The 20,887-nt window shown below is 34.8% G+C and overlaps 1 protein-coding gene across 1 annotated transcript in view; it reads right to left on the reverse strand.

The window, feature by feature from the left end:
• The window catches only part of LOC150076780 (lethal(2) giant larvae protein homolog 1-like), a 227,416-nt gene that overhangs the window by 192,632 nt on the left and 13,897 nt on the right, over positions 1–20,887 (reverse strand). The window contains exons 3-5 of the mRNA XM_090386649.1: positions 19,694–19,820; positions 10,097–10,151; positions 48–202 (exon numbers count right to left, since the gene is read on the reverse strand). Of these exons, the coding sequence (XP_090242775.1) occupies positions 48–202; positions 10,097–10,151; positions 19,694–19,820 (337 nt within the window). The remainder of the gene's footprint in view (positions 1–47; positions 203–10,096; positions 10,152–19,693; positions 19,821–20,887) is intronic.

The raw sequence follows: 20,887 nt of genomic DNA on the forward strand, positions 1-20,887 counted from the left end.
CTAACTTATGAAACATCTCTCTCTCTCATATAACAATTTCCACTAACCTGTTTCATCATGTTTATCACTAATGGTAAAAAAATCCACAACTTTTGAAGTAAAATCAAGAACTTGGTGCTTTTCTCCACACATAATTGTCACTGTATGCTTATCACCATAATTTCCACGAGGCATACCACCAGATAAAATTATATAGTCATCCCTAGAATAACAAAGAATTAAAGAAAATTCATAATTTCATTAGAACTAGAGAAAAGATATAACATTTTAATAAGTAAATCATATGATATGCAAATACTTTTAATCAAAAAACAAAAGAAATTTATAAGTGTAATTTTTTTGTTTTAAGCAAACAAAAATAAGAGATATATTAACTTATGAAAAACTGGCAGAGAAAAGAAAATACAGTAAATATCTCTTCTCTTAGAAGAGAAATGCTTAATTTTTCATTATAATATGAGAAGTCTTGCAAGTTCCTATATAAAAGAATGAGATTAAAAAGCACCTCTTCTATCTTTTTTGAAAGGTTGTTTTCTAATTATAGGGCAATTATCTTTTTCCAAAAGAAGGTTGCGGGCATAAACTCCAAGAAAAATTTCAAGTTTAGTTTCCACAGATGATGTGAATTCGTGATTAGATGGCTTAACCCTTTCCAAAGTAAACTGGCACTCTCCCAGGTCATTTCATATAAGAATCATATAATATGTCCAATAACAAAATTGTTTTGAAGTCTTTTGGTAGTGTTGCAATCTCTTATTTCTGTTTCCAGTTAATGGCAGGAACAGTTGTAATAGATAGCAGCACAAAAATAAAAGATCACAATTGTTGGCCATTGTTGTCCAATTTGGATTTAAAAAAAAAAATCTGATATTCACTGGAATTCAGATTTAGAAACTGATAAAGCCGAATTAAATGGTAATTAGATAAAGGATATTACTGCATTAAAAACCAATACTAAGCATGGGTTTAATTTTTCTTAAACCATAAGTTTATAATTTTGAAACCATGAATTTTTAATTTTCTTTTGAAACCACGAATATTTTTTATTATTTTTTTTTAATTTAAAAAAAATTCACTCTAATGTTAGGCAATCAAGTCAAAATAAAACATATCAATATTTAAAAGCATTTCAGTAAAAATTTAATTTTTACAATTATTTAAATTCCACGAAAAAACTTTTTCTCCACAAAACCAGCCATAGAGGAATCCTCACTATCATGTAAATGAACATGTCTATCAAACTTGTGAATGAAAGGGATAAAGTTTTTCAATATTAAAGGAAGATGACCCTTACTTAAATATAAAATTCTGATTCAAGGAAATTCCAGCAGAGATAACTTCAAAATTCTTAATCTTTTGGTAAATGTAAAGAAATGACTATGAATTAAACAAACTTCTGCTACACTACTTCAGAATTGGTGCACTACACTACTTCAACATTTCACAAATTCTCATTTGAAGGGTAAATATTTTATTTCAAGTAGTCTGTGTATCAGGAACTTGAGGTTTGATTTCTTTAACTATTTCAAAATGAAACATGTTGGCAGTTCAGAGAAGGCATATTCTTTTAGGATATGCTCTATCATCTGGTTTCTGAAGGATATAAGAGATGTGGATTGAGTCAGATAAATTTTTTTTCCCTCAATTTCTTTAAGATATTTGAAATTTAATTGTTACCTTTTGTTAAACTAATACTTCTAAGTTACATTCTTTTCAGTGCTTTGTAAATACAAATTCTTAAGTTTGGTATGAGAAAAATTATAGTAACTGCTTAATTACTATATTATTGTGTTACTTTATATTACTGTAACATTTTGTAAGTTTAATTCTTTAACAGTTGCTACAAGATCCACTTCAAGTACTTCTTCTGAGGACGTCATGACTCAGACAGAAATGAAGTTGACAATTTGCATATCAGTTCATCACTTGTATAGCTCATGTATTCCAAGATCAATCTGATAGATAATCCTAGCTCAACTACACTGAGAATAAAGAAAAAAAATAAATTTTTTTTCAATAATCAATGTACTGATCAAATTAAAACCTTATGTATTACTATATGATACTGTGTCAATGATGGAATCTGAAGATGTCTAGAGACAAAACTGGGGATTCATCAAGGACTCAAGCATTTAGTGATTCATGTGATGCACCTCAAATTCAGGCCCCAGAACAAAACAGTCAAATGCATGCTACTCTTCATGCACCTATTTAATCTATCTATTTATTCATAGATAGATTTTTGACAGCCTTTATTTTTATATAAATGGTATATGCATGCAGATGCACATACTGTATAGATTAAAATTATAGATAAATGAATATATATATATATATATATATATATATATATATATATATATATATATATAATATATTTTATATATTAACGTTTAAAATAGTTGGAAACTGAATCTTTCATGATAAAAATAAAATAAAAAAGGTACAGCAAACATCACAGGCAGCAAAAAGCATATTCCTCTACATAATGCTTAAAAAATAACCATACAAATAAATTAGATTGAGAGTTAAAAATAAAAAAATAAAATAATGCCAGCAGTATGGCAAGACAAGAGTGAAAAAGTCTAAATTAAACTTAAGAATCAAACCAAACAGGGAGGGAAGAGAGGGGTAACAAGAGTAAAAATATTGCAGCAGAAAATCTAAGATAATTTAGAACATCTAATTATGAGAATAATAATTCATTAAATTTTGAAAGCCAATTAAAGTAGAAATTTAATGGCACCCCCTCTGATGGGCACCAGGTCCAAATTTATATGAAATATCACCAAACAGAGATCTAGACCACTACAGTAAAATAAAACAAAAATAAACCAAAAAATAGACTAACTATTACACCCCATCTCAACAGAGGACCACAAGGCCAATAATGGTCAGGGAATCTCTGCATTTCAATCACTAGACAAATCGCCGCAAAGTTTTATTTGTTTTATTTTACTGTAGTGGTCTAGATCTCTGTTGGTGATATTTCACATAAATTTGGACATGGTGCCTGTCAGAGGAGGCGCCGTTAAATTTCTATTTTAATTGTCTTTCAAAATTTAATGAATTATTATTCTCATAATTAGATGTTCTAAATTACCTTAGAGATTTTCTGCCGCAATATTTTTATTCTTGTTACCCCTCTCTTCCCTCCCTGTTTGGTTTGATTCTTAAGTTTAATTTTGACTTTTTCGCTCGTCTTGCCATACTGCTGGCATTATTTTATTTTTAATTCTCATTCTAATTTATTTGTATGGTTATATATATATATATATATATATATACACACACACACACACACAGTCGAACTTCCCTATAATGAATTCGATAAATCCAGCGAAAAAATTCGTTATACAGATAATCTTTTTTATTAGAAATTGTTCTCTAATTAGAAAATGAAAGAAGTCTACATTTATTTTTAATGTATTTTATTTCAAAAATATACTTATTTAAGTTACGTTTTACACAATTTTTGACGATAAGTATCACAAATTTAAAAAAAAAAAAAAAATCTGTAATTTTCGTTTGCACAGTACAATTAAAAAATTGTCTGATTCTCAAAGAAAACCTCACATTTATTCGGAACATTAAAAACATTATCAAGAACATTTTCACAAAACTGTACACCCAGACGAACCATTTTAAAAGCGCGAATCATTTCTTCATGAGTTAGCTTTTCTACGGGTTGTTCTGATATGTCTTCAGTGTCATCGTTAATTTCCTCGTGATTATGGTCGCGTCTAACACTGTTCAGCAGTATTTCATCTTCATTTGGATGTTCTATTGTAGTCAGATCTTGATCTACATAAACATAACTATCCAGTTTAAAAGTTTTTCAGTTGTGAAAGGGGCAGTTCATCTTGTTCGTCCAGTTGTTGTTTGACTTCTGTATTCAATGCAAATCCCACTTTCGAAAAACCATTTTGAATGGCATATTCAGTGACATCGTTTGTCCAAACTTTTGCCAGTTCAGAGATGCAATCTCTAAGGTTAATTTAAACCTCCAAGTTTCTATTTTCTGATAATGCTAACGCATTGACAATCTTCATTATTATTTTCTTTCGATAATGAAATTTAAAATTTTTAATAATGCTTTGGTCCATTGGCTGGGGTTTTGACATTACGTTTGGTGGTAAAAACAACAACAACTTCACACTTAAGTTTGGCTGGAATACTGGCAGGATAGGCTGGACAGTTGTCAGTTACCAACACGATTTTCCTTTTTTCTTTTGTTATACGCTTGTCTAGTTTTAATATCCATTCTTCAAAATATCACTTGTCATCCATGCTTTTTTATTAAAGGTGTAGTCAACTTCCAAAGATTTTGTGCCTCTAAAAACATCTTGGGTTTTTTGATTTTCCAATGACTAAAAGTCTTAATTTTTCACTTTCTGTCATATTTGCTCCAACTAGCACAGTGATTCTTTCTTCGCTTCATTTTCCACCAAAACATTTATCATCCTTAAAAGCAAGAATAAACCCATTTCGTCAGTTAAAAAGATCCTTAGGTTCATATTCTTCCAAAATCTTTTTTAAGGTATTGTTCCTCCAACTGTTGCAATCTTCTTCGTTTACATTAACACTTTCTCCACAAATAACCTTTTCCACAATTCTGTGGCGCTTCTTAAATTTATCTAACCACCCAGTGCTCGCATTAAATTCTGTATGCCCAAGGGACTGTGCAAATTTCAGAGCTTGTTGCTTAATTATTGTACCCAATATTGGTATATTCTTTTCACGTATCATTTGCACCCGTTTTAGAACAGCTTTATCAACATCTTCGTATATACACAACTTAATTCACTTCTTGTCTGCTCCTCCTTCAATTGCATTTAAAATTGATTCTCAGTTTTTTAAAATAGTAGATAAACTGCTTACAGGTATGCCATATTTCTCCGTAATATCTTTTTTCTTAAAACCCTCATCGATATCATGAAGAATCTTTGCTTTATCATTAATACTTAAACACTTTCTCTTCGACATTGTTTCCGCGACTGTAAAAATTAATCTACTGCAGCTCTTGCCGATACATACACTGCGAACTTTGCTGCGCTGGCCATATAGTGAATTGTTAGTATCGCCAGCCCAATGACGTTCGCTTGCCATTTCAACAGTATCATGTGACCTTTCCTATCAATCACTTTGAAGGAATATGCTCTTTTCTGAATTTATTTTATTCTGCTTTCATTCATCGAGAGCGAATGACGAGCACGCCAGACAATGAGAAGAATGTCCTACGTCTTGCAGAAGGCAATCCGAGTACGAGTACTCGAGCGATAGGCCAATAATTGGGTATTTCCCAATCCACTGTATGGAGGATACTGTCAACAAACTAGATGAGTTCATACCATCTGCAATGCGTTGAATCATTGGAGCCTGCGGATTATCCACTCCAGAGGACTTTTGCTACTTGGTTTCTTCAACAGAAACGGTTCGCAAATGCTGACTTCCAGCGGGATCGCTGTTCATGCGACCTCCTGTTCAACGTCCTCTACCGCATGACGAAGGCATTTCGGACCCTGCAATGCTATGTGATTCCGATTCGTCTTTGTGCCCCCTACACCTCCTGCAAGTTTGTCGCACTGGTAGTGAATCACCCTGTATATATATATATATATATATATATATATATATATACATACAGTGGAACTTCTCTATTACGAGCTTCTATTTAATGACTTTCTCTATATTATGAATTTTTTCGCAAAACATTGCACCTTGAAATGAAATTGCATGTACAATTAACCCCATATAAGTGTTAGTCTCTCTATAACGAATTTTTAAAAAAATTAGTAAAAGCATTTTTGAAGATTTTCAAGCATTTACTGCTAAACAGACGCTCAAATATACTGCTTCCTTCCTTCCAAAATTGTGGCTTAGCATCTGGAATTAATTAATCATCCTTTTAGTGAACACTTGTGGCCATTGACGCCCGTAGGAGGGTCTTTGTTTCATTTTTGTTACCGTTATTAAACCAAATGGGTTTTCTTAAAAGTGGTCGTAAACTTTACAATAAATAGGGTAGATTTGTAAATTGATGTTGGCTCAGGAGAAAACGAAATTCGCTGCGGTAAACCTTTAGCATGCTGCGGCGGCAATACATAGAATGCTACCATAGTCTGTTTTTAGTAACGCCTACTGAGTGACATTCGCTTCTCACCTCAACTGTACCACATGACCTTCATGTCAAATCATTACATGATATGCCCGTTCTCGTCTAACTGGACTCCCAGTAGATGGTTTTTTTTTTTTAAATTTCATTCGTCATCAATCACATAGGCTATATGCACTTGTACTTTTTTTTTTTTTTTTTTCTGAAAGTAACATACAGCATACATTAATCATAAATTTTCTTTCGTGTATATATGAATGAAAGCAGAATAAAAGAAATTCACAAAGTCGTATATTTCTTCAAAGTGAGTGATACTGTTGAATTGGCAAGCGAACGTCATTGAGTAGGCGGTACCTGTACTAACAATTCACTATATGGCCAGTGCAGCGAAGTTTGCGGTGTATGTATCGGCAAGAGCTGCAGTCCAGTAATTTTTACAATTGCGAAAACAATGTCAAAGAGAAAGTGTTTAAGTATTGATGATAAAGCAAAGATTGTTATGATATTGACCAGGGTTTTAAGAAAAAAGATGTTGCGGAGAAATATGGCATATCTGCAAGCAGTTTATCTACAATTTTAAAAAAAAAAATCGAGAATCAATTTTAAATGCAATTGAAGGAGGAGCAGACAAGAAGCGAATTAAGTTGTGTATATACGAAGATGTTGATAAAGCTGTTCTAAAATGGGTGCAAATGATACGTGAAAAGAATATCCCAATATCGGGTCTAATAATTAAACAAGTTCTGAAATTTGCACAGTCCCTTGGACATACAGAATTTAATGCGAGCACTAGGTGGCTAAATAAATTTAAGAAGCGCCACAGAATTGTGGAAAAGGTTATTTGTGGAGAAAGTGTTAATGTAAGCGAAGAAGATTGCAACAGTTGGAGGAACAATACCTTAAAGAAGATTTTGGAAGAATATGAGCGTAAGGATGTTTTTAATGCTGACGAAATGGGTTTATTCTTTAAATGTTTATTGGTTTTTCTTTGCTTTGTTTGGCGGAAAACAAAGCAAAGAAAGAATCACTGTGCTAGTGGGAGCAAATATGACAGGAAGTGAAAAATTAAGACTTTTAGTCAACGGAATATCAAAAAACCCAAGATGTTTTAGAGGCACAAAATCTTTGGAAGCTGACTACACCTTTAATATATAAAATCATGGATGACAAGTGATATTTTTGAAGAATGGATATTAAAACTAGACAAGCGTATAACAAAAAAATTAAAAAGGAAAATAGTGTTGATAACTGACAACTGTCCGGTTATTTGTTGTTATTTGGTGTTTTAGGAGCATTAGCAACTAAAACTAAGGCCATATTGCTCCGGGATATGCGGTGGTCATTCTCTGACCTTTCCGCATCTTCCATATTTGGTGGTGACGGGCTCGAACCCCGGTCTAATCAAGAAGCGTGTGCTACGCACTGCTGCTCCTTCCCACCTGGCTACGGAGGCGCCAACAACTGTCCGGCACACCCTGCCAAACTTAAAAGTGCGAAGTTGTTGTTTTTACCACCAAACATAACGTAAAAACTCCGCCAGTGGACCAAGGTATTATTAAAATTTTTAAATTTCATTATCGAACGAGAATAATAATGAAGATTGTAATGCGTTATCAGAAAATAGAAACTTGGAGGTTACAATTAACCTTAGAGATTGCATCTCCGAACTGGCAAAAGTTTGGACAAACAATGTCACTGAATATACTATTCAAAATTGTTTTTCGAAAGCGGGATTTGCATTGAATACAGAAGTCGAACAACGACTAGACGAACAAGATGAACTGTCCCTTTCACAACTGAAAAACTTTTGGACATTATTAGAATCGTCCGGAAACATTGAAAATGAAATAACACTGGATAGTTATGTTTATGTAGATCAAGATCTGACTACAACAGAACATCCAAATGAAGATGAAATACTGCTGAACAGTGTTAAAACGCGACCACGATCAACAAAGAAATTAACGATGACGCATCAGAACAACCCGTAGAAAAGCCAACTCACGAAGAAATGATTAACGGTTCGTATGGATCTACAGTTTTGTGAAAATATTCCTGATAATGTTTTAATGCTCTGAACAAATGTGAGGTTTTCTTTGAGAATCAGACAATTTTTTAATTCTACTGTGCAAACGAAAATTACAGATTTTTTAATTTGTGATACTTACCGGCGAAAACTGTGTAAACGTAATTTAAATAAGTATGTTTTTGAAATAAAATACATTAAAAATAAATGTAGATTCGTTTTCATTTTCTAATTAGATAACAATTTCTAATAAAAAAGATATTCTCTGTATAATGAAATTTCTCTATAACGAATTTTTTTGCTGGATTTATCGAATTCGTTATAGGGAAGTTCGACTTATATATATTTGAATAACGTTTAAAATAGTTGGAAACTGAATATTTCATGATAAAAATAAATTTTTTTATTTCTATCATGAAAGATTCAGATTCAAACTAATTTAAACGTTATTCAAATATATGTATAAGTATATCACATAACAGTAGTGGGTGAATTGCTAACGCTCCACCTATGCTACCATTCATAGTTCATTTTTCATCTATATAAACTGGTTAAGATTAATTTTGTGAGTAGTGTGGCTTTGCACTGGAGTACTCGTATCTGTTCTATTTTTAATTTTCGTTGCATCAGGACAACGCTATTCAAGTCCTCTACATTGGCGGTTTGATCTGGAGGTCGGGTGGCGGACTGATCTTTTGATCAACTCGCCTTTGCGGCAATTTGTCTAGCGATCGAAGTGCAGCGATTCCCTGACGATTATTGGACTTGTGGTCCTCTGTTGAGATGGGGCATAATGGTCAGTATTTTTGGTTTATTTTTGTTTTATTTTACTGTAGTGGTCTAGATCTCTGTTGGTAATATTTCACATAAATTTGGACCTGGTGCCCATCAGAGGGGACACCGTTAAATTTCTATTTTAATTGGCTTTCAAAATTTAATGAAATATTATTCTTATAATTAGATGTTCTAAATTATCTTAGAGATTTTCTGCTGCAATATTTTTACTCTTGTTACCCTTCTCTTTCCTCCCTGTTTGGTTTGATTCTTAAGTTTAATTTTGACTATTTTCGCTCCTGTCTTGCCATACTGCTGGCATTTTATTTTTAACTCTCATTCTAATTTATTTGTATGGTTATTTATTATATATATATATATATATATATATTTTTTTTTTTTTTTTCTTTATAATAGTGTTTCACAGTCAGATGAATACTCTTTGGGATTCACAAAAAGTTCAAAGGATCTGGGCAAGTAATCTTTAACTGTAGATAGTGGCATAAAAAATTGTCTCTGAAAAATGCAAAGTCAATTAAATTCATTTAAAGATACAAGTTAGCATCCAAACACTATACTAAATTTATGTCTATACAATTGGGAAGCTTTCAAAGAGAGGACATAGATGTACAATTAGCTGCACAGCATATTTGTACTGTGTAGCTAATTCCCCCCCCCCTTTGTCTCTGCTGCAGCATATTATGCACACTGCACAGCAAGTCCAGCATGTCAAAATGAAGGTGATCAGTAAAAAGTGACTATGCTAAAAGTGAAGTTACTTGGCTGTCTAGTGGAAAAAGCACTGCATCTACATTGCATTCACAGAATATTTATTCATAGAATATCAAGAGTAAAAAAAAAAGTAAAAATACAATGTAATTATAATCAATTGGAGAGAAAATAGGAAAGCATAAAGCTTTATGGGAATAAATGAAATTCAAGTACCAAACTCAATGAACTTGCATTTTAGTTTGTAATTCAGGTAAACACTGTATCATCAAACTGAGAATGAGCGACCACTCATTTTTAGGAAAAATACTTTTATACTGCAATAAAATTTGAAAGTGACCTAACAAATGGTACCTATATTCATTCAGGTAATAATTTGTATATTCAGATATAATTATATCCACCAATTATATAAATTATGGTTGCTAATCTGCTATTTACATTGAACATACCCTCCTTTAACTGTTTTCCACAGAATCTTGTTTATTGCTTTGCAAGGATATGGTCCTAAAAGAAAACAGTTTTTATAAATTAACAACTGTTAATAAAAAAATTGCAAGAAAATTTCACCTTCTGAAAAAACAAGTTCATTTGATGTAACAAGTTTAGCAATGTATTATATTTACCGAACAAATCTCCAATGCTATATGAATATTTATTGATGGTATTAAGTTGGGAATGGATGTTAACAATGAGAACCATCAGAGAATGTTGCTACAACAGGACAGGCAAATTATACAGCTGGTCTAAAAAAAAAAAAATGGCAATTAAGTTTTAATGCTACTAAATGTAAGGTTCTGCAGAAAAGTACGTAAGGCTTGTGAAGGAAATGTACAAGGGAGCAGTGACTCAGGTTGAGAGTAGTGTAGGTATGACTGAAGGGTTCTCTGTAGAAGTTGGACTGCACCAGGGATCTGGTAACGGATGTGTTGGTGAGTGAGAGAAGTGAAGAGTAGAGCACCATGGAGTATGCTGTTTGCAGATGATATCGTACTGTGTGAACCATCCCAAGGAAAGGTAGAGAAGAAACTGGAGGAATGGAGGAAAGCGTTGGAAGAGAGAGGCATGAGGATAAGTAGAACAAAGACAGAATATATGGTATTGAATGGAGAAGCTGAGTTCTATAAAACTGCAGGAGGAAAAGCTACCATCAGTTTCGAAATTCATGTATCTGGGATCGAATGATGAGAGGGATGGAGGATTGAGTGCCGAAATACAGCATAGAGTGCAATGTGGATGGTTGAACTGGAGAAAGATGAGTGGGGTGCTACGGGATAAGAAAGTAAATTGTAGAATGAAGGGAAGGGTGTATAAAACTGTGGTTAGACCAGCATTGACGTACGGTGCTGAGACATGGGTGATTACAAGGGCGCAGGAGAAGAAGATAGATGGAAGTGACGGAGATGGGGATGCCAAGATGGATGTGTGGCGTGGCAAGGAAGGACAGGATAAGAAATGACTACATCAGAGGTACGGTTAAGGTGGGGGCCCCCCCGAGTAAAAAAAAAATGCAGGAATCTAGGTTGAGGTGGCTTGGACATGTGGAACGAAAAAGTGGGGAGTATGTGGGAAAGCGGTGTGAAAAGTTGGAGGTGATAGGGAAGAGGAAGAGACCTAAGCTGAGATGGAAGGATAAGGTGGCAGAGGATGGAGGAGAGAGGAAGCCCAGGATAGGGAGGAATGGAGGAAAAGAATTAAGGACGGAAATGCCGACCCCATATAAAATTAGGAAGAAGGCGAAGATAAAGAAGAAGAAGAAGAAGAAGAAGAAATGTAAGGTTCTGCATCAGAGTCATAGCAATTCCAAGTTATATTACCAACACTGTTGGACCTTAAAAGGACACAAATGAGCCTGCTAGAGTGGAGAATATCACTGGCATAGCTAATTTTTTGTGCCAGGGAAGAGATTGTAAAGTTCTTAGTTAAGGATGTAATACAGGATCATATGGACAAGAATGTAGTAGTAGTGGCGTGTGATGCAAGAAAGCAAGTGTATGAGCTTCTGCAGCATCAGCCAAAAAAAAAAAAAAAAAAAAAAACGCACCATTCCCTCCAAATGCCTGTCCAGTTCGTCCTTAAATTTATTCAACCTATAAAATTGTTCGTCCTTAAATTTATTCAACCTATAAAATTTCCACAACGACAGATGGAAGTTTGTTCCAGCAATTAACCACCCACTGGCTAAAGGCAAATTTCCGCACATCTATTCTACATCTGTCTTTTCTTAATTTGAATTTATGTCCCCTTAGGTTCGTAATCTGAACAAGTGGAAGGATCCCATCAGACTTCAGCGTGCTCAACCCATTCAAGGCATTATATACCTCAATCAGATCACCGCGCAGGTGCCTAGTCTCCAGCCACTGCAATTTGCAGAACTTAAGCCTCTCTTGGTAAGAGGATCCCTTCATTCCCCTCACCAATCTTGTTGCCCTTCTCGGTACACGCTCAAGTAAATCTACATCCTTCCTAAAATGAGGCCTCCAGACCTGTACGCAGTACTCATGGCGAGGCCTGACCACTGCCTTATACAGAGGGATAATCACCTCCTTTTCCCTGCTAGCAAAATTCCTATATATCATTGACAAAACCCCATGACCTGCCCTGGCAGCCTGTCTGCATTGCTCAGAAAACATCATATCTGACTGCACAATTACTCCCAGGTCTTTTTCATTTTCTACCACCTTAAGTGTAGTACCACACAGTTGGTACGTTTCTCTGGGGTTACTTCTACCCATATGCAGTACTTTGCATTTGTCAAGGTTAAACTTCAGTTGCCACTTCTTACCCCATCTGCCCAAATTATCTAGATCCTGTTGCAGTAGCACACTGCCATTACTGTCATTAACAACCCTGCCAACATTAATAACATTAGTCCACGAAGAGCAGTGCCCATTGATTACCAACCATCCTTTTATCCATTGTAGCAACTTACCCTTAATACCATTCTGCTCCAATTTGTACAATAGTCTTCCATGCGCAACAGTGTCAAAAGCTTTCCTGAAATCCAAATATATATAATATCAAAATTATTTTTTGCATCCAGTTCCTTTGTAACCACATCATAATATCCTATCAAATTTGTCAGACAAGACTTTCCCTTAACAAACCCATGCTGTGTCTGAATTATTGCGGCAGTCTTGGTCTAGATGATCCTGCAATGCATCTTTAACCAGTGACTCCATTATTTTACCCAGAACAGAAGTTAAACTAACTGGTCTGTAATTACTCGTGTCACCCTTCGATCCCCCTTTGTGAATTGGGGATACATTTGCACATCTCCAGTCCGTGGGGACCTCCCCTGAGTCCAAGGATGCTCTCATAATTATGTCTAAGGGTTTGCTTAGTTGCTTTGCTTAGTTGCTTTGCTGCCTCCTTTAATATAACTGGATAGATCCCATCCACCCCAGGTGCTTTTCTTATGTTTAACTTCAACAATTTCTCCTCCACTTTGCTTTCAGTTATTCCAAAATCATTAAGTATCCTGCTACAATTTGATAACCTTCTGCCATTTTCAAACCTTAATAATTCCTCATGTGTGAATGTAGATGCAAAATACTCATTCAGTTTGTTTGCTATCTGAGCAGGATCATCAACAGTTGAACCATCGATGTCAAGTGGACCAATCAGATTCATCCCCTTCCTTTTGGAGTTTATATAAGTAAAGAAATCCTTGCTGTTTTTCTTAGCATCTTTTGCCAAGGATTTCTCGTAATCTGCCTTCGCCTGCCTAACCTCCTTTGTCACCTGATTACAGACTAGCTTATATCTGCCATTGGCTTCTGAGTGGCTTGATAATTTATATGCATCCCATGCATTTTTCTTCTCTATTACGAGTCTCATTAGTTCATTAGATAACCATTTAGGCCTAAACCTTGAACAATATTTCTTAATAGGTATGAAACTTTTAGTAGCTTCCACGATTAATTCCTTGAACGCTTCCCACTTAGAATTTACTGTTGGTACCATTGTCAGTTGATCTCACTGTACAGAATTTAAAAACTGTCGGAGAGCACTGTACTCACCTTTACGGAAGCAAAAACCCTTTCCTTTACCCCTGATGGTAATTAAATCTTTAAGTAAATCCCACATCAGTATACACTGTGATCCCTGCCACCTAGTGGTTCCTTTATCTGCAAATTCTTAATACACGAATGATCACTGCTGATAACCAGATCAAGAGTATTAACCTCTCTGGTTGCCTCTCGAACATGCTGCTGCAGAAAACAATCATCCAATTAATCCACAAAAGTCTGACTACTGTGCGAGTGACCAAACTACAAGTTCCAGTCAATATCTGGGAAGTTAAAATCCCCCATAAGACATTCTGATTTACTAGCCCACTATTTCTTTGTACAAATGTTCATTGTACTCATTCGAGTCATTAGGCCTATAACACACTCCTACTCTTATTTTGCTTTCGCAGTGCTTATGTCACACCAAACTGACTCAACAGTGCATTGTTCATCTATATCAACTGGATGCACTTGATACTGGATGCACAGGTAACTGGAAGAGTTGGAGCAAGGCTTTGGGAAGATAAATCAAAGCATGGGTCATACTGACTGATTTAATTAGTTACTCTAGGTCATCAATAAACAATCGTGTGTAAAGAATAACTGCTGAAACCCACACAAATGATTATTGTATAAACTAGAGAAATACAGAATTAGGGATAAGATAATACAAGAGATAAAGAGATGGGTTAAGTGGTAAAAGATAAAGTAGTTATAAATGGCTACCACTATTCATGGACTAATGTTAAAAGATGAGGTCTACAAGGTTTGGTGCTGGGCCTCCTTACTGTTTCTAATATTTATTAATGACATATTTCAAGTTTAAGTTTCAAGTTAATCTAAGTCTGCTGATGATATAAAGGTAAGCAGGATGATTAATGATAGTAATCAGAATATGATACTTTAACAAGACCCAGATAAAATATCCGAATGGGCTAAGAGACAGCAAAATATCTACCTTGGCTGCTGGTAATTGCAATGTATTTGTATCTGGATTGAAATAGGTATTAATTGGGAAAAGTCACACAATCTGATATGAACAGTGTGGTTAGGCTACTAAGTCAGCCTAAACTACATGGAATTCTGTCAATGAGATAGAGAAAATTTGCCTGTAGAGACAAAGATGTAATTATTCTATTATATAAAGCAATGATCAGACAATGATCTTGGATAGTGCATACAGGAGTGTAAACCCTATTTTTGCAAATATGTAGGCATGTTGGAGAAGATACAGAAAACAGTGACAAGTTTGGTTAAAGACACAATGGATTATTCTTATCAATACAGACTTTTGTTCTAAAATATGTTTAGAAAGCCAAGCATAAGGATTTAAAAGGGTTCAGTAAGCTAAATGCTGACACCTATACACAATCACATGAAATATACAAAATGGTATATATTTAATTTGAGAGGGAATGACTGTAGAATAGTTATTTGAAAACTGTTAGAAAAAGAGTGACTGAATGTTGAAATAAACTCCCATCTGCTCTTGTGCAGGTTGAAAGTTTATCTAAACTTAAGGACTGGATAAATACTTGAAATAAATGGGAAATGAAGTGAAGGATGGGTGACAATGTGCTTGTATTTTTTTTTGGCTAATACTATATCAGGTTCTTTCCTTGCGCCATTCTTGCCAATAATAATACTAAAACCAAGACGATTTAAAAGTACAGATAGTTCCCGAACTTTACGAGTTAATTCGTTCCTAGCGCATACTCGTAAAGCTGGAATTTATTTCCCATAGACAATGTTAAATACATTATCAACAATGAAATTAGTTAGCTAATTAGTTTATGCTTAAACAATGATTGAATTATCCAAAGAAATGAAAAACATAGCCTGTAAAATCAAGCAAATTATAATAATAGAGAAATTATTTATGACTTACAAATGTTAGAGAATGTTTATTATTCATCATCATTGACTAAATGCACACTCGTTATTGGCTCGACACTTGGTTTGTTTGCTTCAAGAGGCATTTATTTCCAAGATAATCTTCTCTTTTCTTTATAAAGTTCAATAGCATGCATAACCTTTTTTAACGAAACACACAAATTGCAACTAACATGATTTGCGTGGAGTAACAAATTTACAAAGCTTAAAAAAAAAAAGAAAAAAAAAGAATTGAGAGAATATTCTGAAAATTTATTAAAAATGTTTCTTATATGATTGAAGATTTCAGTAAGGAGGAAACACGTTTCACCACACAATTCCAGCTGTCGATATTTTCTCAAATGCAATAACATGGAGACCTCCAGAAATGTGTCTACTACCCATTTATAATTGATTGCAGTAACAGAAAAGCACAATAAGCCGGAAAGTGGAAATTGTTTTTATTGTTTTATGGTCGTGACCTCCAGAAATGTACTTTAAAAAATATTACAAAACCATTCAAAATTGGTTTTTATAACAGAACATATGATAACGATGAGTGTAGTGCATTTTAATGATTTGAATTGATAACTAATATAATTTACACTATAAAACAACCTTTTAGAGAGTTATATAGCAAAAATTTCAACTTCCGAGGTTGTGGAATGAATTACCAAAAAACAATGTGTTATTGGGTTCACATTACGATGTTTTCACGATACAATGGTGTCTCTTGAATGGATTAATATCATAAAGCTGGGTACACTATTGTATAGCTACGAGCGTGGTTTGAAATGCAGTATTTATGAATGTTTAACATTTTTTTTTTTTTTTTTTTCCAATTAATGTTCCTATTTTCGATTTTGTTGATACTTGGGGGGGGGGACACGTAAAGCGAAAACTCTTAAAGCGGGAACTGCCTGTATTAAAAATAATACTATATATAATACATACCCACAGAATTGAAATATTTAATTTGAGCACTTTTAAATATATTTTTTTTAGTTTTATGTTATTAAACTTTTTCTTTGAAGTAACTAACTTTTTTTTTATGCTAGTAGTAAATGAGATCTCGAATAAGTCATCACTGGCCCCCACACTTAGCCAATGTTCATCATGATAGAGCATAACACCTTAATATAGGTAGGTATAATCTTACTCTGATTCAGTGCATTCTCTCCCTATGGTATAAATGCAAACACATTAGCATAGCACCACAAACCATTTACTGTGGTCCCATCTTTACAGTGAATCTATAATTTTTGCATTAGAGAAATGAATTTGTTGTTGGTATTGGGCTTAATGACACAAGGGGTACTAAGGTCAAATTGTGTCTGCTCATAGTTTACTTCCAAGCAAATATAGAAGAAAGTTCTTCTATATTTGCTTCATTTCCTATGAAGTGAGATAAATTATGAGATATTCAATGTAGAAAGTGATTGAAAAGTGTCTGATCAGATAGTTAAATGTAAGGGAAATCAACCAGGAAATGGAGTGTAAGTTGTCTGTGATACGATGAGCACTGAGGAGGGCTTTCTTCCAATGATAGATAGAGATGAGTGTGTCCAATTCCAAATTTTGCACATGACAGACTTGTAGTCTATGTAAAGAACCTGAGGATGTTGTGAGAGAGCGGGTTGAGGATGTTTAGCAGTAAAGTCAGCACTTTCATTTCCTGGAATGCAGAAATGAATTCAGTATTAGTAGTGGAAAAAAATAAGCAAGAATGCAAGCATATACATCCACTATAATACACAAGATGGAAGTTTGTTAGTTCCAACAATCAACTACTTGCTGGCCGAAGGCAAACTTCCACTCCTCTACCCTGCAACCATCCTTCCTCAATTTGAATTTATGTCCCCTTGTTTGTGGTCTGGGCAAGAGGACAAAGGATTCCAGCAGCAGCAGTGAACTTACTCAATTCATTCAAAGCCGACACCAACATTCAACACCTCAATCAAACCTCCTCACAGGAGATCTGACTGAGGTGTTTAAGACTTTGAATGGATTTTGTTCTTCTCACTAACCTCATTAGTCTTCTCTATCCCTGTCTCAACAGATTAACATCCTTCCTAAATTGAGGCTTCTAGAACTGTATGCAATACTCAAGTTGTGGCCTACCCATTGCCTAACACAAAAGGATAATCATCTCTTATCCCTGCTGGAAAAAAATTTCTATATATTAATGACAAAAACCCCATGAGATGTACTGATTCTGTATGCACTGTTCAGAGAACTTCATATCTGAGTGCAAAATTATCCCTAGATCTTTTTCATTATCTTCTACACTGTATGTAGTATGACAGTTGGTATATTAATCCAGGATTGCTGTTACCCATACGAAGTATCTTGCATTTACCATTGTTAAACTTCAACTGCCCACCTCTCAGCCCATCTGACTAATTTTTCTAGATCTTGTTGAAGTAGCATACTCTGATTACTGTCATTAACTACCCTGCCAACCTTTGTATCATCTGCAAACGTAGATATTAAGCCTGATATGTCATTATCACTAATACATACAGAAAACAGCAATCTCTCTCTCTCTCTCTCATTTTATCCATAGCAGTAACTCACCCTTAAAGTTGCACAGCAGGTTTTTTTTTTTGTTTTTCCTTTTGCAACTGTATCAAAATCTTTTCTGAAAACTAAATATATGATGTAAAAATTATTTTTTGAATCTGGTTGGTTCTTTTGTTACTGCATCATAATATTCAATTCTATCAGATTGTTCAAACAAACTCATCCCTTAAAAAAAAAAAAAAACCACCTCACATGCCACTTTTTCTTTTTCTTCTCTACATTTAGCATGAAAATTTTCTACTCTACTTTCCACTTAGTTATCACAAAATCACCTAACTGTTAGAATATGATAAACTTATGGTATCCCCATCCCTAAAATATTCCTCATAAGTGGATGTAGACAAAATACCAATTCAATTTGTCAGCAAACTAAGAAGGATCATCAACAGTTAAACCACTCCCATCTAGTGGACAAATGATTCACCCCCCTTCCTTCTAATGTTTACATAAAGAAATCTTCCATGCTTTCTTTGCTGGAGACTTCTCATAACTGTCTTAGCTTGCCTAACCTCCTTTGTGACTGACCTCGGACTAGTCGATATCTACTATAGGTTTCTGTATTGCATAATTTATATGAATCAGATGAATTTTTTTTTCTTTGCCACATGTCTCATCAGTTCATCTAACATCTATTTAGGTCTAAGCCTCGAACAGTATCTCTTAGGTGGTATAAAAAGCCTAGTAGCTTTTACAATTACTTCCCTGAATGTGTCACATTTAGAATTTGCTGTTGGTAACATCATCAGTTTTCCCACAGCATAGATTTTAAACCCATGTGAAACCATCGTAGTTACCTTTACAAAAGCAAAAGCCCTTCCATCTGTCTTTGACAATAGTTATATCTTTAAGTAAATCCCACACCAATACACTGTGATTACTGCCACCTGGGAGGGGGATCCTTAATGCAAGAAAAGTTTCTGTTGATAATCATCACATCATGAGCTCTCTCTCTCTCTCTCTCTCTCTCTCTCTCTCTCTCTCTCTCTCTCTCTCTCTCTCTCTCTCTCTCTCTCCAGTGAGAAAACAGTCACCTAGTTAATCCACAAAAGTCTTGCTTAACATTTGGGTGACTACCCTGCAAGCTCCAGTCAATATCTGGAAAGTTAAAATTCCCCCATTATAAGACAATTTGATTTATTGGCACACACTATTCATCTGTACAGCTGGTTATACTCATCACAGTCATTAGCCTATAACATACTCCTACTCTCATTTTTGTTTTCCAGCAGTCTGCTTCCCAGAAATGCCAAACAATGGCACACTTCTCATAACTGTTAGGGAATAAAGCACTCATGTGCTCATCAATCATATCTTTGAAACAGCCTGTTTCCGCAAAAATATTTAGAAGAATAAAGCCTAAGAAAATTATATCTTATTTTCAGAGGAGTTTAGTTACAGCTACAATATTTAATGTTACACTTTTCTTTACTTCAATTAAAAACATGAGATCTCGTGTCTTAATTTCTATCAAAACATAATTTATGGAAAAGTATGAATGGAAAGCAAATAAAATATGGCAACATTTTAAGTTCACAAATGAAAAAAAACTAATTATTAAAAAAATCAATATTGAAGTAATACCATAAAGTGCATTAGGTGGACTTTCAGATTTCGATGAATCTGTTGTATTCCAAGTAATATAGCTGCCATCAAGATGAGCACTTATAAATTTTGTTCCATCACAATGCCATGTTACAGCTTCTAAATCCTGTAAGAAACAATATTCAGATATGAAAACAGAAAATGCAAATAATGTTTTACACACACAAAAGCCAAAACATTACAGCCATCTTTTGCCACGATAACCACTTACATCCGGTATGTCACTAACTCCACGAGATTGCAGGTGTCCTCAGGTATCCTGGACCAGCCAGACAGAAGGACCTGCCAAAGTGGCAAAGGAAAAACACACTAGTGAATGTTGCATTCCACAAATGTTCAATGAGATTGATGTCATGGAAATTTGGCTGCCATGGGAATACACAAAATGCTTAGACATGATCCTCAAACCATCCCTGCACAACACAGGCCTTGTGACATGGTGCATTATCTTGTTCAAAGAGTCCAACACTATCTGAATATATGGTCACCATGTGGAGCAAAACTTGGTCTGAAACAATGCCAAGGCAGGTTCTGGCAGTTGAGGGTGTGTTCAATGGACATGAGGTGATCCAGTGATATCCATGAAAACATTCCCCAAACCATATTATCATTGCCACCAGCCTGTTTCATCCAATGCAGTCTGGTTGCAGCTGTTCACCTGCTTTCATCATATATGGCATCCTTCCATTGACATGATGAGGCTGGAACCTTCATTTATTAGACCAAGTGACTTTTCCAGCTCTCCAATATTCAGGTGTGGTGCTCCCATGCCCACTGCAAGTGGAGGCGTCGATGGTCAATCAACGTGGGCCCCTGAACAAAGCTGCCTATTCAATATGTCAATCAATCTGCTAGTTGGTGTGCTCTGAAATATTTCTTTGTGCTCTGTTTGTAGCCTGCCATTAACTGAAGGATCATAAGCCAACTGTTGTTCTGGACAGCACATGCCAACTGCCATTCACCTTGACTGTCAACCAGTGGTAGTCTCCCTTGTCCCAGCACATTGGGTGGCTGTGTTTTTTACACAGAGAGTTATTCCAAATTTTTCAGAAGGAAAACAGCATGCAAATCAGCCCAGGAACATACAATGCCTGTACAGACATGATATACAACAGTAAAATGTTGTCTAAGTTGCACCTAAAATCCAACAACAACTTTTGAGATTCACAAAAT

This window comes from Mastigoproctus giganteus, chromosome 12 (assembly GCF_048544385.1).
Source record: "Mastigoproctus giganteus isolate SK-2022 chromosome 12, ASM4854438v1, whole genome shotgun sequence".
Classification (NCBI taxonomy): Eukaryota; Metazoa; Arthropoda; class Arachnida; order Uropygi; family Thelyphonidae; genus Mastigoproctus; species Mastigoproctus giganteus.